The following is a 26,595-nucleotide window of genomic DNA, read 5'->3' on the forward strand; positions in this document are numbered from 1 at the left end:
GCAGCTACATACGCAGGGGGTGCAGTTTGTACAACATTGGTGGCCAGCGGCAGCTACATACACAGGGGGTGCAGTGTGTACAACATTGGTGGGCAGCGGCAGCTACATACACAGGGGGTGCAGTGTGTACAACATTGGTGGGCAGCAGCAGCTACATACACAGGGGGTGCAGTGTGTACAACATTGGTGGGCAGCAGCAGCTACATACACAGGGGGTGCAGTGTGTACAACATTGGTGGGCAGCGGCAGCTACATACACATGGGGTGCAGTGTGTACAACATTGGTGGCCAGCGGCAGCTACATACACAGGGGGTGCAGTGTGTACAACATTGGTGGCCAGAAATCTACTTACATCGCGGTGGTAAACAGTTTTTTACGCGCTGCTTCCTCCTTCACCATGCGGTGCTCCTCTCCACGCAGCCAGGGTGGGACAGGTTGACGTAATGGAGGAGGGGAGTGGTTTCCTAGTCGTCAGCCAAACCCAAATTGTACAGTGAAGAAACGATTAGCAAAACGATTGTGCACATCGTTAGCGATTGGTCGCTGATCTTTCTGCATGCAGGAAAGATCAGCGAGCTCTACTAACGACTGGCGGGTGCGCGCATCGCTGGCCATATCGTTCCAAAACACGGAACGATTTGAACGATTGGTCTTTTCGATCGATCGGGAACGCCCAGATCTTTTCCCACATCTATCCGTGTATACCCACCTTTAGCATGGGAACAATGTCTATGGTGCCTACCTCCATGACCTAGTTTGGAGGCATATTGTTGAGACTTGATCAACAGCGGGGGTTATTCAGAGTATCAAAAAAAATTTCTGGATTTAGTGTCATCACTTTAATTACATGTCCAACTTTAGACCTTTTTATTTTTTAATATATAATATAATTTTTTTTAGGATTGTGGCTGTTTTGGGTATGTACTTTACAAAAATTGTTAGAACATTGAGTTTTTTTAAAGGGCAATGATTTAAATGGCCACAAAGGCACTGAACTTGGAGGCTATTACATTTGGCTGCAGGAGTTTGAGGTTACGCTGCACTATATAATATCTAGATTCAAGCTGGTCTTTTCGAAGCACATTGGCCCTTATTCTGGTTGGTGCGGCCAGAGCCGCACACGGGGCTCCGGCCGCACAAACCAATCCCCGCCCACCCTACGGATCGCCACGGCCGTCCGTACACGGACGGCTGGCGATCCGCATAAAAATGGTGGAGGCTACGCCTCCACCATGGTGGGAGCTGCCCCCTGCATTCGATGGTCGTCGACCATCGAAGGCAGGTCCGCACGCCGCGGCAGCTCCCGCAAGCTGAGACCACACGGACAATCGTCCGTGTGGTAGCTTGTATGGGGGCTGAAAGCTGACATCCGGCGACGTCAGCTTTCCGCCCCCATGAGCTGCGTCATGCCCTCATTTCCATGCATACGCCCCGCGTTTGCATGGGAACGCCCATGAAACGCGGGGCGTACACATAGGGAAATGAGGGGATGAAGCCCCTCACTCCCCTATACGCCCCCTTTGCGGCGTAGTAAATTTATGTGCGGCGAATTCGCCTGCACATGCGCAGATTGACCTCTGCGCATGTGCAGACGGAAAACATCGGCGGTACGGCCGCACGCGGGCCGTACCGCTCGAATCTGAATAAGGGCCAAAGAGACCTTTTACTGTGCAGTTGATTTAGAATTTGCTAGAAGATGTAGCATTGGCAGCCTTATCCAGAGGGTTATGGTCATTGCAAAGAATTCTGCGCTGTTAGTGATATATTTGCTCTGCCTTTTCAAAGAACAGAAACAATTCATCATATTCCTCATCATTATTATTATTTTTATGAAATGCTAACATTTTACACATGGTTGTACCAATTTTATTAATTAAATAACTTATGTTGCACATTGCAGTGGCATGGCTCTGTAGGTATAGTAATTCCCAGCTAGTAACCTGGATGCAAGTAGTTGATTAAAATCAAATAAATAAAGTGTTTTCTTATATCCCTACAGTTGGTGAAGACGGACATATAAAGATATGGTCAAAGAGCGGGATGCTGAGATCCACTTTGGCTCAGAATGGTAAGAGATGCATCAAAATAAACCTAGCGCTAAACAATACATCTGAAACCCTGACCCCAAACTTCTCCCTAATCATAACCCCTTCACCTAATAACTTAACAGAAACCACCAAAACCTAATATAATTTCCCTAATACACGAAACATATTCTTCAAACTAACCTTTATACACTAAACCCTATCCCAGTGGTCAGGGAACTCGGTCCTCATTACCCCACACAGTGCATGTTTTGCTGGTAACCCAGCAGGTGCACAGGTGTACTAATTACTCACAGACACATTTTATAAGGTCCGCAGGTGGAGGTAATTATTTCACTTGTGATTCTGTGAGGAGACCTGTAAAACATGCACTGCGTGGGTTAATGAGGACCGAGTTCCCTGACCACTGCCCTATCCCAAACCGCTAAACCATCCATAATAGTCTAACCCCAGTTTGCTATCTCAAACTCTAAATTAACCCTTATACTGTAACCCCTATCCATTGTACCCTAATGGGCAGACTGGATGGCCCTTATGGTTCTTATCTGCCATCCAGTTCTGTGTTGCTATGTAAAATGCTTATACATTTTTTACTTCTTTAATGGGGTAAATTTAGTTAGGCACAACTAAGTTGCACCCACTAGTAAATGTGGCTATATGCCATAGTCCTGTCCGGTCAATGAGATTTCTGTCAGTTACCATCAAATTAGTGCTCAAATTTAGGTAGGCTAAACAATGTGGTCACATACAGTATTTCACCCTAGATCTAGGAATTGTGAGTACAGCGCACTTATGCCTTTTCTTTGTTTGATTCATTTTTTAATGAATCTTTTTTCTGATCACATCTTCTCATGCAGTTAATCTAACCTGTGTCAGTTCTTTTCCTAGCTGCTTTACAACAGGTTTGCTTGGTTTCTCAACTTTCAAAGCCAACGTGCTGTATGCTTTTGACCATATTATTATATATTGTATCTTTAATACAGTTAAACGTCTTCCTTCCCTTTGATTTAATGACTGTTTGCACACACTTGTTACTGTTATATAATAGGAGATTTTTCATTCTGTTCTGTAGCATTCTGTCCGCTATCTGTTCTTGAGACTTGAGTGGGAGGAATAGTACTTTGTTGTCTCTCCCTCTTAGCCACTCTCAAGAACAGTCGGCTAAGTGCCCTATTTAAACAGCATTCCTTAAAGTGGGGATGCTGTAATTTAATAATAAAAGATTTTGTGGGAAAACATAGTACTGACTAACAAGTATGCTTCACACAAATGCAGCACGGAACTGACTGCAGAAAAAATTAGAAAAGAATTGCTTGCTCAGTTTTGTGTTACCCAATCAAATCACCTTTTTTGTTTTCTTGCAAAAATAACACTACACAGTGCTGTATAACATACCAAAATATATGTTAATTTTCTAATACAAATACACCATTTCATAAGAGCAGAGGAAATATTACACAGCAGAAGGGAAGACAAAATAAAGCAACAAAACAAGAACGTCCATAATGAAAATAATATTTGACAAAAGTCCGTTGTCTTACGGCAGTGCTGGTTTACTGTCCTAGTTTGGGAGACATACAATGCACATCCATCCCCACAAGTGAGATCATTGTCAATGAAATGGGCACAGTGAATTGAGTGGCTAGGCCTCATGTAACATGTAAGCCTGGGTCTACACTGCGCGTGTATCGAAGGAGAAAATAACCATTTAACCTTTATTATGAAATTTGGTGTCCGCCTTAAGGGAAATATATGTCCATTTTTCATGCCCAACAACTTCATTTACCAGGGACATTTATGCAGCAGCTGTGGGACCAGATGGGGCCATCCACAGCAAAGTCCCCCACATTTCGCCAACATACATAGGTTCATAACATCTCTGTTCGCATTTATCTAAAACATCATTCTCAAAAGCAGCCAAGATGCATACTGTGGGGGTAAAGGCATCTATAGGTATTCCCGTAGTGACTATCATTATAATAACCTCCACCTAAAATGATGCAATGACAGGGCAAGACCAAAGCATGTGCCAAAACGACCCATCGAGCGAGCTGCATGTCTGGCACCTATCGTCATTCCTGCCCCCATTTTTCAACAGATGCTAATATAATAATAGTAATATATACCCTGGGCAACACAAAAAGCTGAATCTATTGGTAGCGTACTGTTACTGTAGATACACGGGGGCCGCTCAAAGCAGCGCCCCACATTTCCTGAGATAGAGGTCCCAGGTTTGCCTCCCACTTTGATCTAAGATGTGGCATATCATTGTCATGGAACAAAGTGAGTGATGTTGAGTAAATTATGGATATAGAATGTCTGTCGCCGAGGGAAGACATCAACTTTTTAAGAGGTGAATCCTGTATGCATGGGGGGGGTATCTTAAGTAGAGTTACATTATGGTTCAGTAATAAGTGGAGAGGCGTGAGGCTGGGTAAAGCTTCAGACACTGTCAAGGCTCGCAAAGTCAAAGTAGACCTGTTAGCAACCCATTCCACTATATCAGCCAATTGAGCTGCCAAATAATATAATCTAAACATTGGTAGAGCCAGACATGTCCACATGCTTAATTTAATCCTTACTCCGATTAGACCAAATGATGGAGGACCACATATGTTTAAAGATCTTTAGGGGCATGTACATTGGGGAGTGATGTAGAGCATATAGGAGCTTTGACTGATCTTTCATTTTGATGAGATTTAAGCCCCGTACACACTGGATGACTGTCATGTGAAGGCCACTCAGTTTGATCGTCTGAGTGGCTTTCACCATGAAAGCCGCCCAGTGCGTACGGGGCAGCGATGATCGCTGATGTGTGCTCCTCCACCATCGCTGCCTGCCGCCGCTCATCTGCTGGTATTACCAGCAGATGAGTGACAGAGTGGGACGGCTTTCCATAGCCTCCTGCTATGGAAAGCTGTCCCCGGGGAAAATTGCTGGGCAGGGGGTAAACCGCTCAATGTATATGCACTGAGCGTTTTTCAGCCCAGCGACTTTCCCCATCATCATTATCCATACACACTGGGCAATATCGTCCAGTGTGTATGGATCTTAACCCTACTTGTAATGGTGAAAGGAAGTTTTCCGCACACAGATATACAGGAGCAGAGTTAGTCCAGCTGAGGCATGATATTGAGACCTGAATACCGAGATGGGTAGTTGGTGACCCAAACTTCCAGGTACTTAAAGGAGTCAACCCATCTGAACGGAACAGTTATAAGGGGATTGGGCGGACAAGCAGCATTAAATGGAAGTATACACTATTTGTCTCAATTAAATCAAACCACCTTTAGTGTGGGCATCAGTACACCCACCAACCGAAAAGTAAGATAATAGATGCTTTCTTTGATTGGTTGAGCTGCACTTTATTCAGCTAAATTAAATGAAACACTTTAATATATTCTTTTTATTTTTATTTTACTCTCCGCAAGGTTTCTTGTATTACAACTTCTGCCCAAACATTTTTTGAATACATTGTACTAATGTGTATGAAACATTGTGAAATATTGGCTTGAATTCCCCTTTATAAGGATTAATTATTCTTAATCTAAATAGGTAAATGAAGCATTTGAAGGAAAACTAATTATATTTGCAGAGTCTTATTGCAGACTGAACATAACATACACTGGGTAATAATTTCATGCCGCATTTACAGTAAATTTCAGATTAATTACTAGAAAGGAATGATGTGGGCTGAATGCCTATAATCTGGTTTGTTTGTGACTTTGCATTCTTGTTAATGATTTCTCCTTTTTATAGACTGCATAGTTCCCCTACAGTTATTTGTTACTGGTTTGTTTTATAATAATTCAGGTGTGCCGGTTTACTCAGTTGCCTGGGGTCCTGATTCTGAGAAAGTTCTGTACTGCCTAGGGAAACAGCTGATCATTAAACCACTTCAGCCAAGTTCCAAAGTCATACAGGTATCAAATAACATCTATTTATTACATCACTTTCAGTAAGAAAATGGGTTTTCTAATGTTAAGCATCGAAGCATAATTTTTCTATTGTTGTTTGTACATGCTAAATTGTTACACTATTAACCAGAGCTAGGTTGATATCCATGCATCCGTTCCCCCATGAATTAATAACAATATGTAATTTTATTTGACATTCTTTAAGGGGTGCACACACAGTGATATTATGGCAGGAGATTTTGACTAGTCAAAATCTCCTAGAAGGTTAGCCAAAATCTCCCTATTTTAATCCTGATATTGTCTAGCATAGATTGCTTAGCATAGATTGACTGCAGGCAAGGCAATTTTGACTAGATCAGACATAAGGGGTGTACACACGGAGCAAATTTGTGCTATTTTCTAAGCAATCTGACTAGATTGCTTAGAAAGTAAGCACAGATCTCTCCGTGTGTATGCTCCGAGAGATTTAATATCTCTTGCTAACTAAGTCAGTGCATGCAGTCACAATCTAGTCAGATTGCTTAGCAAATGACTGCAAATCTCTCTGTGTGTACAGAATGAGAGATACTGATCACAATCTCTCATTCTGAACCATTACCCTGACTTTTTTTGCTTAAGCAAAATTGCTTAGCAAAATCGCTTAGCAAAATCACTTAGCACAAATCTCTGCATGTGTATGTGCTCCCCATGGGAGATCTTGACACCAGCAAAATAGCTAAGCAAAATAGCTTAGCAAAATTGCTTAGCACAGATCTCTACGTGTGTATGCCCCTATAGATTATCATTATTAAGGGGTGTACACACAGAGCGATCCTTGGTTAGTAAAGATCGCTGTCATGGTTAGACAAATTGCCCTGTAATATCACCTAGTAAAAAAGAGTTGCCAGGCAAGAATATTTTGACTAGATCGCTGGCTGTCTAGTCAAAATCACTGGTATTCACTGCTGAGGGAGATATTCACTAGGCGATCTGCAATGAATATGAACCAAGTATGTTAATTCTAGTATAGTCAAAATCGCCCATAGACAAAATCACTTATTAAAAATCTCTGGTGCATTTAGTCAAATCGCTTAGTCAAAATCGCTTAGTTTAAGCCGCTCACTAGCAACAATTGCTCCGTGTATACACCCCTTTAGACAAAATCGCTTACCCCTTTAGACAAAATCGCTTAGTCAAAATCTCTGGTGCATTTAGTCAAATCGCTTAGTCAAAATCACTTAGTTTAAGTCGCTCACTAGCAACAATTGCTCCGTGCATACACCCCATTAGCCAAAATCTCCCCATGTGTACACCTCTTTACGTATAACTGAAACAAAAGTTGTTGGACTGTTTTCTTTTCCCTGCCAAAATGTTTATTTCTCTCTCTGTCTCTCCCTCTCTATCCCTCTCCCCCTCCTGTCTTTCTTGATACTCTCTCTTCTGTTTGTCTCTCTACTCTCCTGTTTCTCTCGCTCTCTTTTCTGTTTCTCTCTCTGTCTCGCTTTTCTGTTTTTCTCTACCTCTCTTTTCTCTCTCTTTTTTTGTTTTTCTTTAGTTTTTCTTTCTCTTTTCTATTTCTCTCTCTCTCTCTCTCTCTCTCTCTCTCTCTCTCTAACGTTGCTTATGCAAAACACATTATTGACTGGTGTCTGTGGCACTGGGGAAGTTATGGATTTGATTAATGAAGATGCAATAGCGAGAGGTCACTGCTGCTGCCTCTGTACACCACTCCCCTATGAGCAAGACTTCTATAATTCACCTTCTGAGCTTGGTCAATGAGCAGGACTACATTTTTTTTTTCATGATCATGTCAAACATTTCTCCTTTTCTTTTGCAGTGGAAAGCTCATGATGGTGTCATTTTAAAGGTTGACTGGAATGCTGTTAATGACCTCATTCTATCTGCTGGAGAGGACTGCAAATATAAGGTGACAATGAAAATTGCTGTTTTATTAGCAAGTATTGTCAAATACTAATGTGTTTAGACACTTTCTGTTTCTGTATTTTGGTTAAATATTACAAGTGAACTGTTTTCTAGATTTCTGGAACATTGCTGATGGATCATTGTAGAACTTGGATGTCCAGCTTAACATTGTTTGCTATAGTGTCCACATTATTTTTAGCCTCAAGAGTGGAGATGTATGAAGCCTTTTAAAGATCAGAAAAGTTGCCCATAGCACTCAATCAGATCTATCCATTATTTCTAGAATTTATTTGGTAAATGCCAGCTAGAAATGTATTGGTTTCTGTGGGCAACTTCTCCACTCTTCAGAAGGTTTGATACAATTTGCCCCTTGGTCTCCTAAGCAGGGCTGCTTCCTGCTATGCCAAACCCCAACTGGACGCAGCGTACTCATTAGTACGCTGTGACCTGCTGACAGCACCGACGCACACTGTCACTTAGGGAATTGGTCTTGTAGTTCAGAGGCCACAGCAGCAGCAGTTTTGAGGGCTGTAGATCTCAGTTAATTGGGCGGTGCAGTGGCCACAGCCACACAGCCCTTACCTTCCTCCTCCCCCACTACAGTGTGGCAGACGCGTGCGGTGGGGCCATGCATCCTGTGCAGTGAGCAAGCTATCATGTGTTGCACACGCAGTGTAAATGGAGGTTATTTCATTTTCTTCAGTAGCTATTGCAGGTTTTATTCCTCTGTGTCGCTTACTCCTCACATTTCAGTGCCTCTCTCTCGCTCTGTCTCCTATATCTCACTGTTTTCCTCTTCCGGCTCTTACCCTATCTCACTCTGTCCCCTGCATTCCCATCTCTTTCCGTCACACTCCACACTCTCTCCCCCACAGTCTTGCTGTCCCTCCCCATGTCTCTAACTTTAACATTTATTTTTCTCTACTTTCACTTCTACTCCCAGAATGCCCCCTGTTCTTTATTACTACTACTACTCCCATCCTTGCTCATGACTATTACTCTGAGCTTGGACCCCGCTTCCCACTACTACTCCCATCCTTGCTCATGACTATTACTCTGAGCTTGGACACCGCTTACCACTACTACTCCCATCCTTGCTCATGACTATTACTCTGAGCTTGGACCCCGCTTCCCACTAGTACTCCCATCCTTGCTCATGACTATTACTCTGAGCTTGGACACCGCTTCCCACTACTACTCCCATCCTTGCTCATGACTATTACTCTGAGCTTGGACCCCGCTTCCCACTAGTACTCCCATCCTTGCTCATGACTATTACTCTGAGCTTGGACCCTGCTTCCCACTACTACTCCCATTCTGTCCTTGATTTGCACTTCTACTTCTCCTATCTATCCCCCTCATCCTCACTACTAATACTCCCAGCCTTCCTCAAGAGGTGGTGAAGTGTATGGAGCTTGTGTTCCAGGTCCTGGCTCCGGTAGGGGACTTTTGGCTAAGCAGCCCTGTCCCCTAACCCCACATAACATTAATCACCATCCCTGCCTCCAGATCATTCCTATAATGTACCTTACCCCCTGGCTTCCGGACATACACTACCCCCACCACCACTCCGACCTCTAGACATAAAGTACCCACCCCAACCCAGGGATATAAATTGCCCATCCTCCTATGTCGCCCCACTGGCTTCCCTGATGCATACTACACACCAAAACACCAGTCCCCCAGCCTCCGAGACACACACTGCCCATCCTACCTACTGTTCATTCTAGCACCCTACATCTAATCAGTGAGGAGGGCATATTTTAATGTTGAAGGGCTGTAGCGATGCATTATGTATAAAATGTCCCCCCCAAAAATTAAAATATGCCCTTCTCACTAATTAGATGTAGGGTGCTCCCTTCCACACCACCTCAACATACCCCTCCTCCATTAGGGGTGCTTCCAAAAATGTCCCAGGCTGGTTTTTCATCCCAATCCACACCTGATTCTAGGTGATAGCTTGCACAAAGCCACCCGACTTGCAGAATGTGAACACCGCATCCTGCTGCAGGCAGATAGTATGGTGGGTAGCATTAGCAAAGTATGGACACTCCAGTTATTTTCATTCAACACAGAGGCTGGTGTATTGTTGGCTGTAACTTTAAAACCCTTATGGGGCCTACACACTGGGCGATGTGAGGGCATTGCTTCGTGTGTAGGGGCGATAGCGATGTGCGGGCCCTGCATGTCGCTAACGCCCAGCGATTAATATCCAGCATTCGGAAAACACTGGCCCTGGCAGATCGCTCAGTGGCACATCGCTATGCAGCGCTGAGTGATCTAGCATCACTTAGTTATGCATTTGAACTAGAATGCAGAGCTGCATGTATCTTAAGATACCTATGAGCCTGCACATACAGGTTTCTAATCAAATCACCTGTACAATTCAACCAATTAGCAGATGTATTTGTAAGCATGGTCTGGTGATGCTCCATAGAGAACTCTGGGCATGTATAATGGAGGAAGAATAGGGAAGATGTCTTGTAGATAGGGCACACTTGTACAATACATTGGTGGGTGTGTGTGTCAAAATAAAGGCCTCCATACACTATGCGATTTGGCCCCGATTTCACCCGATCCAGATGGATCGGGCAGTGAAATCGGACCAAATCGCAGGTTTTGACACCCGGTCCGACCCGATGCGCGGTCCCGTGCGCATCGGGTCAGAGTCGGGACGTCGGACCAGCTGCACATAAGATAAATCTTATGTGCAGCCGTGGGGACTCTGAGTACGCCGGCGAGGGAGGGGGGCGGGAGACGCCGGCGAGGGAGGGGGGTGGCAGGGGGAGCCGGAGCAGGGAGCTGTCATGCTCCGTCCGGGTAGGGGGACACGCCGCTAGTAGTGCGGACGCTGAGGGGAACACAGGCGACAGTGACATAGAGCCGGGCGGGGGAAAAAAAAAAGCCCATATAATGAACGGGCAGCCTGTGATTGGCTGAGCGCTCTCTCAGCCTGTCAGCAATTGGCTGAGAGAGCGCTCAGCCAATCACAGGCTGCCCATTCATTGTATGGGCTTTTTTTTTCAGTACTGATAGCTCCCGGCTCTGTTACTTCCGCCTGTGTCCCCCGCAGCGTCCGCACTACTAGCAGCGTGCGTCCGTCCGCCCAGCCGCCTTGCAGCATCCCCCGCCCGCCACCTCGATGTCCCCGGCCCCCCTGCTCGCTCCACATTGCAGCTCCCCGGGAGTTGCAAATGATACATCGCATGCGATGTATCATTTGCAAAACTTGGCACATCAAGTGCCAAATCGTGTGTCCCCCTCCCAGGGAGCTGCAGGGGGAAATCAGGTCCGACTTGTCCTTAGCACAAGTCGGACTAATGTATGGGGGCCTTTAGGTCGCATACAGGCTGTGTACGAAACACATTTTATGTTAAGTTCAAGTCTATTTCAGTCCCTCAGCTTATACAGTATATTCATGTCATTTTCTGATTTTTACTTTATCATTTCAACTAGCTTTTTGTAGTCTAAATGTATTAATTCCCAGAAGTTATTATTTTTGTAATGTTCACCCCTTACCATCAATATTGCCCATCCTGATTTGTATGCTGGTGTTTATTAAGATCTACCTTTTACATGCTCTATATCAGTGGTTCCCAACCTGTGGTACTAGTACCCCTGGAGGTACTCTGCAGACCAGTTGGGGGTACTTGAAAATAACATTGGTAATGGCGGAAGAAGGAAAAGTCTTTTGATGGCGGCAGAAGACTCCCATTGCCATGGAGACGAACCACGTTGTGTCCCTTTTGGTTTTGTCTGCAGCGTCATTAGTGTCTCCTTGTGCTTTTGCCTGACAAGCAATCCACTAGAGCTACCTATGCTGCCCTCAAACATCAGCAATCATCTGCCCCGTGTCAGGTGTCAAGAAAGCAGTGGCATTAATCCTACAGGCATTAGTGGGAACCCCGATGACAGTACACAGCCAGCGGCCAGACACAGAGGATTCCTGACTGCAAACTACTCCTCCACTACTCCTTAATATAAGGACAGGCATTAGTACACGCATACCGCTCACTTGTGACAGTACACAGCCAGCGGCCAGACACAGAGGATTCCTGACTGCATACTACTCCTCCACTACTCCTTAATATAAGGACACGCATTAGTACACACATACTGCTCACTTCCACTACACTCGTAAGTACTGTGGATATTTCAAATTAAGATGGGGGTACACATAAATTAAAAGTCTAATCAAGGGGTACGGGAGATAAAAAAAGGTTGGGAACCACTGCTCTATGTGGAAACATTAAATCTTTTATATTACTAGCACCTTAGTCACTGGTGCCTTACAGTCCTTCTGCTTGTTTGTAAAGGTTTGGGACAGCTATGGACGCCTCCTGTACAGCTCACCAGCCCATGAGTATCCAATAACATCTGTTTCCTGGGCACCTGATGGAGATTTGTTTGCTGTGGGCTCTTTCCACACACTGCGTCTATGTGATAAAACTGGGGTAAGTGAACCTGATATTATCTCTACATAAACATGTCCGCTATGGAATGGTAGGAGCTGCCCTTGTCTTCTGCATCTTATATGACAGATGTGCCAGTTATGGTAATAATGGCCATTGTATGTTTTACTGTGTGTTGTAAATTCTAAGCTTACTTATTAATCAGTGACTATAAAATGACCATTAGGGAACAACGCCAGGGTGAGAAGATTTGTACTGATTGTAGAACTTAATAAAGCTTCAATTCTGTTTATCTACTTAGATGCTAGCATGGGTGACATTATTATTCTTTGTCAGGTAAAGTCCCACGTTTCTCAGGGCTCTCTCAGGAGTAAATTTAAGAAGATGGAAGCTCTATTAAAGATTGGATGTTGCTATGGGCAACCAATCAGATTACATCTGTTATCTTCTAGAATGGGCTTCATAAATGGTCAACATCCCATCTTCGATAAAACTCCCATTTTAGTAAATTTCCATCCAACTTGTCCAAAGTGTACAGTGATAATGCCATGACATATGAACGACTTTGGTTTTTGTGCATTGTCCTGGATAACTGCAGGGTAGATGTAAAATATGAGCAGTAATCCTCCTGCTCCAGCACGTCTACCGCAGATTATAAATGTGCTGAGAAAGAGAGAGAATGTTTATTACTATGTGCACATTTTAGTCCACCTTATTGTTAGTAGGCACAGGTCCTTCTTTTATTAGTATCCAAGCAGTGGTGGCATCAAGGTCTATGACACCCGGTGTGGCTAAGAAACCCCCTAGCATGCCATATTTGCGCCCAGGCCTGAAAAGGGGGTGTGGCTCCCTAGAAAGGGGACAAGGCCTAGATGTTACAATTCTAGTTACATTGTGGTATGCATTCTGTGTGATGGTGCAAAGACATAACAAGTATGTCTGGGGTTATGAATGCATACATACAAGCGCATTAAAAAGTTTCACACAAGAAAAATGTTGAGAAAAGCTTTTATCAGCTATTTTTCTTATATCCACGAAAACTTACTGTAACTCACTTGGGCAGAGAGTTAATCTGTGCACTGATTTGCTTAAAATAAGTAATTATTAACCTTTTGAGTGTCAACATTTCTGTGAGCGATGTGCAAAATATCTGCCAGCTTCGCTCACTTTTGTTATATAGATTAAATTAAAAACGGTTGTGCAAAAAAAATCTTATTTCCTATAAAAGGTAAACATTAGAGGTCATTATGATGAATAAAAATATGTGCTTGATAATTTTCACACCAATTTTGACAAATTCCCTTGGCACTCAAAGGGTTAACCATACGTAAACATGATAATAAAATTGCATGAACACACATAAGGGTATACACAGAACATCTCCTGTATACTCTTACAGCATGGGGACACTGAGGTAGCTGTTGGATTTCAACTTTATTGAAGCTGTTTGCCACATGGCAGCTTGAGTCAGGGAGAGTGGGACGACCAGCATAGTAACTGTCGGCTCACCTTTGTTCAGGAGCAGCTGGAGAACAGTACAGCAACAGATGACCTCAGCCGTAGTAAGTTGTGGATACAATTAGGGCTATCCCTTAGGATGTGACCCTGCCACATCTCTGTCACATTCAGAATAGACACCAGATTTGGGTGTTCGCATAAGCCAACAAGCATGACCTATCAATTTCTTCTGTTCTCTTTTTCCAGGACAAACAGTGGTAACAGATAGATAGATAGATAGATGTTTTTATATTGTGATTGTGATGGTACAGTGCCAGAACTTTTTTGTTTTATTCAAATTTTTAGAACTAGTTCCAGAAATATATCAAATAAGTAAATACCCCTTGATCCATACTGTAGAGTCTACTGTGAATCTTGTATCAATTTGTAACTTTAGGTGTGTACCAGCACTTTCTTCCTTTTTTGAATCCCAGAACATTTTTTTTTAAATGTAAAAATAAATAAATGACTGAATAGATATAGATAAATATTACACAGGCAAGCTCCAATATCCGCTTGCTAATGCCCCCAAGGCTTAATTTCTTCCAACCATCTGATGTCTGTTATGACAGCAAAGACTCTTCTTTATAGACAGCAGGTTCTTAAGAAAAAGTATAATACAATGTACACTATCTGCTTTTAATTACATATTGACTCTGACCTAGTTCTGCATTTGACTTCTATGACAGGAGACTATAAAGCTGTGTATGAAACAGCAAGTTGGTCCAACGTATTATATGTCTATTTTGGAACAGCACATTGTAACTATCAGCAGTACAGGTTTTCTGATTGCACCCCATGGTGGTGCATAAGAAATTTTCATTGTTGAGACTACAATATTAGGCAGATGTGCGTGCAGTTGGACTTCACACACAAATTAACTGGCACCCATTAGTGTAATAAAATTACATTTCTGGATTATGTTTCCCATGATCCCCCAGTCAGCTTGATAATTTGTATCACTGAAAGTTGTGCAGGAGTGTATAGACCAATCAAAAAAAAAAAAAAACAATTTGTGTATAAAACAAACCTAGTTGAGAAATTCATTTAAAATCCCCAAATACTACCGACACCCATTTCTATTGTTGGAATTGGGATCACCCTAAAGGCATTGAGGTGCGGTGTGGTCAATGGGTGGGGTGGAAATATGTGGATGACCGGCGCTGGTGACCCTGTACAATGATATTTCTGGGAGACCACGCACCTAATCCCAAGACCACACAACTCCCGGACCTCACCTACATTTTTGTGTCTTCAGGGCCCTGCTTTCAGTCAGGTCCTTCTTTCCACCTGTCCTGTTGAATGGCACAAAAGAATGCTGAGCAGGCAGTGCAGGAAGCCGCAGAGAGCGGAACATGTTCCGTGCATGCGCAGTAAGCAGGAGCTGGAGAGGCCACAACGGCAGCAGTCAGCGCATGGTTACAGATGTGCACAGTGCAGACAGCCAACTCAGTCTCCGAGCGCTGAGCGGCCACTGTCCCGGGCGTATGCTACACACAGTAGATGGCGCACAGAGCCACACACAGACGGATGGTGGACAGCACAGTAGACAACCCGAAGGCCGGGCCGTGCGGAGCACTGACTCCGTCACAGCAAGTACAGGCGGCTAGGCCAGGGCATGGAAGTTCTGGGGCCCGTCACACTTGTCCCCTTTGACCCCCCCTGTCGCCGGGCCTCCCCCCGCCCATAACAAACCTTCATACATTTACCCCAGAGTTTAGGAACCTCTGGCCTAAAGGAAGGAAGGGGAGCTCACCTTGGATGTTTAAGCTCGAGGTCAGGGACACTAAAATAGTCTGGTTTAGTTTTCATTTTTGCTTTTGTTTCCTATGCAAATAAATAGCCTGAACAATGTGTATGTTGTTGTCAGTAATAGCTTTGTCCAGGATAATTAGTACTATTGCCAAACCAAGGTGATGTGCTTTAGTTTCCAGATATGAATGTAGTAAGTGTTCTACTCCCTCTACTGGACACCATATCCACATGAGAAAACTACAGTTCAACCACATATTTGTTTTATATCATTATCATTGGCACTTTTTTCTGCAAATGCCTTTGTGGATAGAGCACCCCATTCCTCCGTGTCATTCACAGAATCCAAGGAGCACGACCAAAATATTTGTCTAGGAATAACCGGATCTGTCAGCCAGTATTTTCTCATTATTAAATACCACTCATCTTTACAGTGTTTTTAGGCTGTGGGCTAATCCAATGGGGAACATGGAACTAGTCATATTAAATACGATCTGCAATGAGTTCAGGGTGTAGACAAAAAGCACTGTCAGACAAAAGAAGAGTATAATTCCAACTGACCAAACAAGTTTATTACAAAGTAATAAATATAAGTGATAAATCGCTTATGGAAATAATGATGAGGTTCCTCCACCCTGGACAACTATCCTAGTATGGAAAGTCTTGTAGTGTATGGATACGTAGTGGAAACTGAAATGGGATGCAGCTCAGACCTTAAAAACCCTTTAGTATTGTACATGTATGCGCAGTATAAATGTCTTGGCTGCATCAGTCCATGGAATACAATATGATTTTATTATCAGGGTGCTCTCAACGTTTATTGGAGGGTGGGGGGATATGTAATAGGATCCTGGCCGATCTCTGGCATTTTTTTTACGTGACAATTATTTTTTACATTTGCCCCATGGACTTCAAAAGCAACCCTCGTTAAAACAATCTTGGATTTTGGGACTTGGCATGCAAACATAGATTACCTGCAGTTGAGCAATTACACAGTGTTGACCTCATAAAAATGACATTAACCCCTTCCTGACAGAGCCAGTTTTTGCGTTCCTGACAGAGCCATTTTTTTCAAATCTGACATGTTTCACTTAAGTGGGGATAACTTTTTTTTGCTTTTACTTATCCCAGTGATTTTGAGATTGTTTTCTCGTGACACATTGTCCTTCAAGTTAGTGGTAAATTTGGGTCGATACAGTCTGTGTTTTTTTGTGAAAAATACCAAAATGTCGTGAAAAAATGGAAAATTTTGCAATTTGCAAAATGTCACATTTTCTGCTTGTGAGACAAATAAACATACCACTCAAAATAGTTAATAACTAACAAAGACCATATGTCTACTTTATGTTGCAATCATTATTTCAACCTCCTTTTCATTTTTTTGGACACTAGGAGGCTTCAAATATGAATAGCAAATTCTCAAATTTTCAAGAAAATTTCAAACACTGATTTTTTTAGGGACCAGTTCAGTTCTGATGTGACTTTGAGGGACTTGTATGTGAGACACCCCCATAAATGATGCCATTTCAAAAACTGCACCCCTCACAGTATTCAAAACAGCATTTTGGAAGTTTGTTAACCCTTTAGGTGTTTCACAGGAATTAAAACAAAGTGTAGGTGAAATTTCAAAATTTCTTTTTTTTTGCAGAGTTTCAATTTTAATACGTTTTTCTAACGAACACAGTAGATTTTACTAGAGAAATGTGACTAAAAATTGATTCCCCCAATTCTTTTGTTTTCATAAATATCCTATATGTGGCCCTAGTGTGCACGTTGACCAAACCACAGGCTTCATAATAGAAGGAGCACCTACTTGATTTTGGAGCCTCCTTTTTATGAGATTTTTTTTTAGGCACCATGTAGGTTTCTAGGCACCATAAGTGCTAAAAGTTAGGAACCTCCCCCACAAGTCACCCCATTTTGCAAACTACACCCTTCAGGGAATTCATTTAGGGGTATAGTGTACATTTCAAACCCCCAGGGGTTTCACCAATTTTGATACAACTGGGCTGTGAAAATGAAAAAATTAAATTTTTCATTTTCACAGCTCAGTTGTATCAAAATTGGTGAAACCCCTGGGGGTTTGAAATGTACACTATACCCCCTGATGAATTCCCTGAAGGGTGTAGTTTGCAAAATGGGGTCACTTGTGGGGGGGTTCCACTGTATGGGTGCTTCAGGGGTCATTCAACCAGAATCTGTGCTGCAAAATCCAAAAATCACTCCTTCCCTTCTGAGTCCTGCCATGCACCCAACTGGTATTTTTTGGTCACATGTGAGGCATTGCCATACTCGGGAGAAATTGGGGCACAGATTTTGGGGTGCTTTGTCTCCTTCATTCCTTGTGAAAATGAAAAATTTTGAGCCAGATCTGCATTTTTGTGTAAAAAAATGGAATTTTTTACACAAAAATGCAGTTCTGGCTCAAAATTTTTCATTTTCGCAAGGAATGAAGGAGACAAAGCACCCCAAAATCTGTGCCCCAATTTCTCCCCAGTACGGCAATGCCTCATATGTGACCCAAAAATACCATTTGGGTGCATGGCAGGACTCAGAAGGGAAGGAGTGATTTTTGGTGGTGGAATGAATGGTGGGTGCTATGTCGCATTAGCAAGACCCCCGAAGCACCAATACAGTGGAACCCCCCCACATGTGACCCCATTTTGGTCACCAGCTTTGGGAGGGGGGCTGGCGCTGCGGCTGGTGGGGGGTTGGGAGGGGTGCTGGCGCTGCGGCAGCCGGGTGGGTGGGAGGGAGGGGGGCTGCCGGGTGGGAGGGGGGGGGGGCTGGCGATCGGTGGTGATCGGTGCTGTACTTAACAGCACCGGTCACCACCGATCACTGTGTTACCGAGCGGCTTAGCCGCCGGTAACACAGAAAACGCTGCAATTGGCTGTTCACATTTGAACAGCCAATCGCAGCGATCGCCGCAAGGGGGGATGTCTGCTGTCAGGGATGTGTGTATATATATATATATATATATATATATATACATATATACACATACATATATGTGTATATATATATATATACACATACACACACATATATATATATATATTTATATATATATATATATTTCACTGCAACACATTTTATTATTTACTGCTGCTGCTGCAGCTTGCGGGGGGGGGGGTGGGAGGGGGGAAGCGCTGCGTGCGCTGGGGGAGCCGGGTGAGCCTGCTGTTCCGGACGGCGGAGCTGCCGGGTGAGTGCCGGTGGGTGGGAGGGGGGTGCTGCCGCTCGGTGGTGATCGGTGCTGCACCGATCACCACCGTTTTCTGTGTTACCGAGCGGCTTAGCCGCCGGTAACACAGGAAACGCTGTGATTGGCTGTTCAGATTTGAACAGCCAATCACAGCGATCGCCGACCGGGGGGGGCACCCCTGCCCCCCCTGGGCGGCGAGGGGGGATGTCTGCTGTCAGGGACAGCAGACATCTCTTAACTGTCACCGCGTCTATAGACGCAGTGACAGTTAGAAGCCATGACGTACATGTATGTCAAATGTCGGGAAGTACTTCCCGACCATGACGTACATGTACGTCAAATGTCGGGAAGGGGTTAATTTAATGTTTGTCAGAAACATTATTCATGTCCTTTTGTTTATACGTTTAGGGGGTAATTCAGTTAGCAGCATTAGCTGTAATGTACTATCAGAATGGCAGCACTCTGAAACCTTCATCATCACCAATTTCCCCTAACAGCCCTTTGGGAAGGGCAGGAACATTGAAGCAGTTGCGGTTCCACATTCTCCTGAAATGTGCAGCCGCACGCTGTGGTTATTTCTATAGGGCCTAAAGCATCAAACTAGTTAGGATGCTGTACAGATATGAATCACAGTACACATAAGAAGTGATTGGAGACACATTTGTAAACAACTCTTTTGTGTACTTGTACTTTTTTGAAGTTGTGTAGCTGCAGGTGTTATATACTCTGTTGCCTCTTTCTACAGTAGGTCAAAATGGATTGTAGGTTATTTAAGTCCTGTTAAAGGTATGTGTGTATATCCTGATGCATAGGCCCTGAATCAGACCTGATTGCTGTTGTGCGAATTTGCACAGCGGCCAATTATCGATGCATTGCGCATGCATCTGGGCTTCAAAGCCCGCAATACGCGTGCATGATGCTGGACAGCAATGCTACTTTTTTCCTTCTTTAGTCATTCGTAAAGTAATTGACAAGAAGTAGGCATCTGGGGTGGTAACCGGCCGTTTAGTGAGAGTGCTAAGAAAAATGAAGACGTGCGCCAATGCATTTTAGTGGAGGGTATGTAACGACAGCCCCGGCCTCAATCAGCCCGATTTTATCACAGCCGCTGAATAAGTCCCTGGCTGCGCTGAGCCTATGATGACTTGGAAAAATTATTTGATGGTGAGGGTCAAACAAATAATTTTGGACGTGTTTTTTTCGATTGGCTGCAAATTCTTGGTAGCCGTACACATCAATGAGCACAGCATGCACATTCATTTGCAAGGCAGGATTTCATTATAGTGGGGTGGCGTCTACTTCATTGCTGGACGCTGCTAATTTGCTCAGCAGCAAACTGGTCTGAATCGGGCCATTGCCTATGCGTTTTTCTGCGCCAGTAAATATTAGCGCGAAGCTCGGTTGGTCCAAGTAGTGCAGACATCCGGGCACACATCGGTGTATTGTGACTCCAGTGTGCATGCTGATTAGCATATGTCCATACTGGTCAGGTCACTAATATAGTAATGTTTATTGCGTACAACTATGCAAAAAATGTTTTTAAGAGCTTATTGATCTGATTAATTTAATTCTGACAATTCAGTAGCCACGATGTAAATGCATGGTTACCTACTTTTCAGCTGCCCTCTCCGGGAGAGGGCAGCCAGCTTTCCCGAAGAAGGGGGTGGAACCGGCAGACATGCCGTGAAGGGGCGTGACTGGAGACAGGCTGAAATGCGGTGCTGTGTTTGGGGGTGTGGCCTTTGCAATCTCATCATCGTGGCCATGCCCCTCGCATGGTAATGCCCGTATTTCAGGCATTGCAGAGCGGGGGGGCGGGGTAACAATGACACGATTCACGTCTTCGGGTCCTCCTTGGACCCCCCGCGGATTGGGAATTGCGAAAGGCTGGGGGGGGGGGGGGGGGGATTCCAGGAGGGTAGGCAACCCTGTGTAAATGTCAATATGAATTACAGTGGAATAACCTAAAAAAAAAAGGTACTTATGTATTATCTGGGCTCCCATGTTAAATGCGCCCCATTTTTTCATACCCCTACTATCCAACTACGCATGGAGTTGATTTTATATAGTGTGGCGAGCACAGCAAGCCACCGTGCCCGAAGCGTAGCGAGGGGACGCGGTCTCATAAGAAAAACGGGAGCCCAGATATTACAGAGAATTTATAGTAGTTCATTAACTACATGATTAATTGTAATATAATAATTTGTAAGTGTGCTACTTAAACTGCTTTTATTATAATGTGTGATATAACAGAAAATTAGCCTGGATAAGTAGTAAAGGGCTGTGGAGAGGTGAAGGTTGAGGAGAGGTTAGCTGAGCAGGATCCAAACAAAGAGTGGTCTGAATCAGCAGTATCAGCAACACCCTTCTTTCTGACCCCAGGCAACGCTGCTACAGATTTTCTGCAAATTACTCTTTTTAATTATCCTGGCCACACTTCAGGTACATGCTGGTTTTTTTTTTAACCAATAACTTCAGCCATGGAAGTTTATAAAGTTACTCTCTGCATTCTCAATCGAAAATCTAATGTTTAAAATCACTTTTTTAAATAATACACTCTGTCTTCCCCTATTTTACCCATATTCCTTGATCGGTGTGGAGAGATAAATGACAACGTCTGACACCAGGGGCCCCAGCCAAGCCCTCTGGCAGAGTCATTAGTTTTCATCCATTAAATCATTATCATCGTAGACAACTCAAACGTGCTCTAGAGAGTACAGCTTCTCTTTCTGTGCCAGATTTGTTTTCTGGTTAATACCATCCCATCTACTTGTCACGTGACACCAAAACTTAAAAGAGATCTTCATTTTCCACAAAGGGGAACGCTTTCGGTCTGATTCTATAATGTCCATTTCATATAACCGTGAAGAATCTGGTTGTTAACCTTTTCTTCTAAACTTTATTTGTTGCCATTCATTAAAAAATAAGCTGTAAATTTAAGGAACACATTGTATAAGGAGTAAATGTTTTCAAAAAATGCAGGCATAAGGTTTTTATAAAATGAAAAGTAAATGCAGTAGACATGGCTTTAAAACAAATTATTTTCAGTATTATACATGTTTCCCTGCTGTTAGTGGATATGGAACAGCAGCACCACCTACATTGAGAGAGCTCGTTATTTCGGCTTCCAGTAACAACTGAATGAGAAGAAATACACTTTAAACTCTTTATAAGACCCAATACTTATGAGCATTGATTAAAACCTTGTAAGGAACAGGTTTCAGTACAAGAATTTCTCTTGTACTGTGATAGTGGTACTATCGTTTTTTTTTTTTTTTTTTACCTATTTAAAACTATGTGATTGTGTTTCCCTGAAGATCTTGACACAGCTGTACGAAATACAGGTACAGTATGCAAAAAAGAAAGATTTGACATATCTGGGCTTAGGGGGTGAATTTAGTTCATTGAGATGGGCCCATTCCTGTATTTGACAGGGCAGCGTCTCGGGTGCTTGGTAAGCTGCGATGTTCACAGAGTACCGCGCAAACCTGAATCAGGCCTTAATTAGAAATCACTTTGTCCTTACAGAGCCCTAATGTGATGCACATACTGTCATGTGACATATAACTAATCACAACATATTATTTTGCCCGACACAAAAAAATACCTGACACAAAAATAACAACCAAAAAAATAAGCCAACATGAAGAAGCCATGAGTGGGAAAATCAGTGCAATATGCATCCATATGAGTAAAGATCACTATGTGAGCCAGGTGCTGCTAATCAAGTGCACTTGTGTCACCACTTTTATATGAAAACAGAACCTATGGCAGCTTGAGCAAGTTTGTTTTCACAGCATGCTCTGGGCATTGCCAGACGTTGCAATAAACTCAGAGAAGCAAGTTTCAGTCATTAAGGAGTTATAAGGTATTTACAAATGGTTCTACCATTAGAAAGAGAATATACTAATGGAGAACATTACAAACTCACCCAAAGACTATGGGTGAAATGTAATAGGATGAGAGATTCAGAAAGTGAGAGATTTAGGGGGGTAGTCAATCATGGACCACAGCTGTCGAGCTGGCCCGACAGCCATGACCCTGTCCTGTTCTCGGTCTGCTCGACAAAGAACAAGCAGTCGGGATTCATCCTTCCCGCCTGCAGCGGGACAAGAAGGGGGCAAGGCCTCGAGATGCGGCTGGGAAAAGGCGAGCTGTGTCTGGGAGCTCGTCACTTCCTGGCCAGCAGAACGAGCCCGACTGCTTGCGCAGTCGGGCTCATTTTGCCGAGATACCCTGTTCAATGCTGGGAAGACAGCATTGAATAGGGCCCCGCAGCCATCTCCCCCATCGGGAGATGGCTGCGGGTGATTGAATACCCCCCTTGGTAAGAAATCTCCATTATTTTTTTAAAGCGGCAATCATGTACACTTTTGCGCTTTTGCCGTGTAAATGATTGCTGCTTTAAAAAACCCTGGAGATTTCTTACCAAATCTCTCACTTTCTGAATCTCTCATCCTATTACATTGCCCACCATGTTCCAGGATATCACAAAGTACCTGAAAATCACATCTGATAATGCAGGTGCTTATGAACGTGGTAAATTTTATTACTGCTATCGAAAACAAACCTGACATTGGAACAAACCAGACTACAGAAATAATGTCCTCTAGATTTGTTTGGCCTTAAGCGAGCATAGCCCATCTTACAACAACCTCCAACCCACCATTAAGTGAGCTGGTACAGAGATGATTTATTTAATCCCTTCACTGCAGCGATGAGTAAAATAAATGTGCTTCCCTACTGGTCCAGATTTCCAGTTGGGACCAGGTTTGAAGCACCAATGTAAATTTTGGTAAAATAAGTAAATATATATGATAGAAAAAAAAAATTAGGAAAGGGATTTTTAAGTTCCTTTATTTTCCAAAATCTGGCATCTAGGAAAATAGTGGCTCCCTTGTTTCGAACTGCAGATCCGTCTGGCTTTAGCTTTGCTGCTATCAGCAGCACTCACAAGTTGTTTGCTGTGACGAGCATTCCGTGTGGCCATACGCAGCCTTGACTAGTTGCAATCGGGTGTGGTACAGGGGTCCGATAATCGGGATCCCGACAGTCATTAGCCCGACGTCGGGATCCAGACTGGCCGGACCCAGACAGCATGGTGAGCGCAACTAAGCCCCTTGCGGGCTCGCTGGGGGCACGGTGGCTCGCTATACGAGCCACCTATTCTATTCTCCCTCTATGGACCCCCACGAGGAAAAATAGCCAGGTAGGCTGGCGGTGGTCACATCTGTATGTGCTTCCCATAAATGCTGTTACCCAATGACCAATGTAATTGCAAGGCAAAAGCACTAAATTATAGACAAATCATGGAATCCAGATATGGAGTCTCCCTTCATTCTAGTGTCCAAAAGTCATACACTATTGCGATTTGGCCACTTTTTACCCTTTTCCGACAGAGTGTGCCAAGAAATCAGGTGAAAAGGGGCAAAAATTGTATGTGTTTGACATCCCAACCGATCCAATGCGTGGTCCTGGCACATGGGGTCAGAGCCAGAGGTTGGAAGTGCTGCACAAAGGATAAATCATATGTATAGCTGTCCGTGCACATCGCATGTCCTTTTTTCACTCGCACTACATCACATCTGATTTTCTTTGAAATCTGCTGCCAGCTCCCAAGGAATCTTTTTACTTGCGATAAATCGCATGTAAAAATGGCATATCAAGTGCCAAATTGGATGGAAGGAATCCCGGGGAGCAGCCGGGGGAGTTAATGGGAAATCGGATGTGACTTGCCCTTCAGACAAGTCGCACTAATGTACGGGGGCTTTAAGGCAACTCTTGATATGATTGCAAGAAAAGCAGATCCAGAACTGTATATGATGCACATGCGTACAGTATCTAACACACTACTGGATTGGAGTCATTCTACCATAGTCAAGTGGTGACTTTTTGCAGGTGTGAAGAGCAAGAAAGTTACTGTAGCGCTGGAGATTATATAAGGAAATGTGCTACACAGTGTAAATAAGGATACAAGGGATTACGTGGCATGTAAAGAAAGCTTGCAACAAGCATTCCTGTTTTATGTAGAACATGAAAAACACTGCCAGGCTTTTGCATTATTGTAGGTGGGGGGGTTCTTTCTTTTTGCCCATTTAGAAGCTTTCCATCTTAAATATTTTTTGCAAATCCTTGGGGGATGAATTACTTTGAAGATTTTATTTCTGGATATTGTCCAAGGGTACAATGTGGAGATGAGATTAACCTAAAATAATAAAATTTCAATAAATTACATTATTCATAGCATATGCATCATTGTGTCTAAACATAATAAATTCATGTCTATTATTATTATTATATATTATTAGTCTATATTAATAAAAATCCTAGTGTTAACAATACTAAAAATAATAATAATTTGGACAGAGCTGTTGTGCATTGGTTAGCAGCACTGTTGTTATTGGTTGTTTGCAATCAGAGGACTATCTGCTTGAGTTTTTATTTTCTCATGTTTGCAGGGATTTCCTCTGGGTGTTCTGTTTTCCCAACAATCCCAATACATTCTGACAGGTTAATTGACAATCAAAGTAACCCTTGTGTGTGTTTGGGATGCAGTTAAAATCCCGGCGTTCAGAATCCCGACGCCGGAATCCCGACACTTTCTCCCTCCGTGGGTGTCCACGACACCCCTGGAGGGAGAACAATTGAGTGTGCCGAGCGTAGCGAGGCACCGGGCCCGCTGCGTTACGAGCGCAGCGAGCCCGCAAGGGGGGGGGGGGGCGATCCACGTCCCCCCCCTGGTCGGGATTTTGAACGCCGGGATCCCGACCGCCGGGATTTCATACTGAATCCGTGTGTTTATGTAGTAGGTAATCTACATTGTAAGATCCACTACAGCAAGGACTGATATAATTAACAAAATATTCGGTACTTGTTTCCTAGCACGGCCACAATCTTATGGATCGTGTACCTTTAAGTTAAGGTACACGATCCACACGATGGACCCGATTTCCTTTGAAATTAGGTCCATTTTGCCGGCTAGGACACAATATCGGGGGCATCGTGTCGGTCGGGACCATTAACATTGGTCCCGACGCGACCGACGCGATGCCCCCGATTTTTCCATAGGCTTCAATGTTAAAAAATATTTTAACATTAAAATTGTGTCGGGAAAGGTAAAATATCGGGGGCATCGCGTCGGTCGGGACCATTAACATTGGTCCCGACGCGATGCCCCCGATTTTTCCATAGGCTTCAATGGTAAAATATTTTTTAACATTGAAATCGTGAGAAAATGTGAAAAATGTGAAATGGGCCAATATGACCCATTTCACATTATAGATGTCCCCGTCGTCACCCCACGATAGACGCCAACCCGAAGCGCGGCGAGCGCAGCGAGCCCGCGAGGGGCGGCGGTGCGCGTCCTCCGACCTTTTCATTCCCCTACTATCCACGTCGGCGTGGAGTTGAGAATAGAATAGTGTGGCGAGCGCAGTGAGCCACCGCGCCCGAAGCGTGGCGAGCGCACGCGTATAACTTCACAGGTATACGCGTCCCCTCGCGGGGCTCGCTTCGGGCTCGGTGGCTCGCTGCGCTCGCCACACTATTCTATTCTCAACTCCACGCCGACGTGGATAGTAGGGGAATGAAAAGGTCGGAGGACGCGCACCGCCGCCCCTCGCGGGCTCGCTGCGCTCGCCACGCTTCGGGTTGGCGTCTATCGTGGGGTGGGGTTTACGCCGTTAAATTTGGGGGGGTTGGGAATATTTTACATTGAATCCAATGTAAAATCGGGTCCCAGGGACCCGATTTACATTTCATTCAATCAAAAAATCGGGTCGAAAATCGGTCGGTCGCGTCGATCGCATCGCATGCGACCAAATCGCATGCGATGCGATCGACCCGATTTTTCCGACACGAC

The 26,595-nt window shown here is 43.9% G+C and overlaps 1 protein-coding gene across 3 annotated transcripts in view; it reads left to right on the forward strand.

The window, feature by feature from the left end:
• The window catches only part of IFT80 (intraflagellar transport 80), a 104,819-nt gene that overhangs the window by 21,971 nt on the left and 56,253 nt on the right, over positions 1–26,595 (forward strand). For all 3 annotated transcript variants that reach the window (XM_083177850.1, XM_083177849.1, XM_083177851.1), the window contains 4 exons: positions 2,001–2,069; positions 5,860–5,969; positions 7,780–7,869; positions 12,182–12,319. In XM_083177850.1, coding sequence (XP_083033976.1) covers positions 2,001–2,069; positions 5,860–5,969; positions 7,780–7,869; positions 12,182–12,319 — 407 coding nt within the window. The remainder of the gene's footprint in view (positions 1–2,000; positions 2,070–5,859; positions 5,970–7,779; positions 7,870–12,181; positions 12,320–26,595) is intronic.

Source organism: Crinia signifera, chromosome 3 (genome assembly GCF_055691185.1).
Source record: "Crinia signifera chromosome 3, ASM5569118v1, whole genome shotgun sequence".
NCBI lineage: Eukaryota > Metazoa > Chordata > Amphibia > Anura > Myobatrachidae > Crinia > Crinia signifera.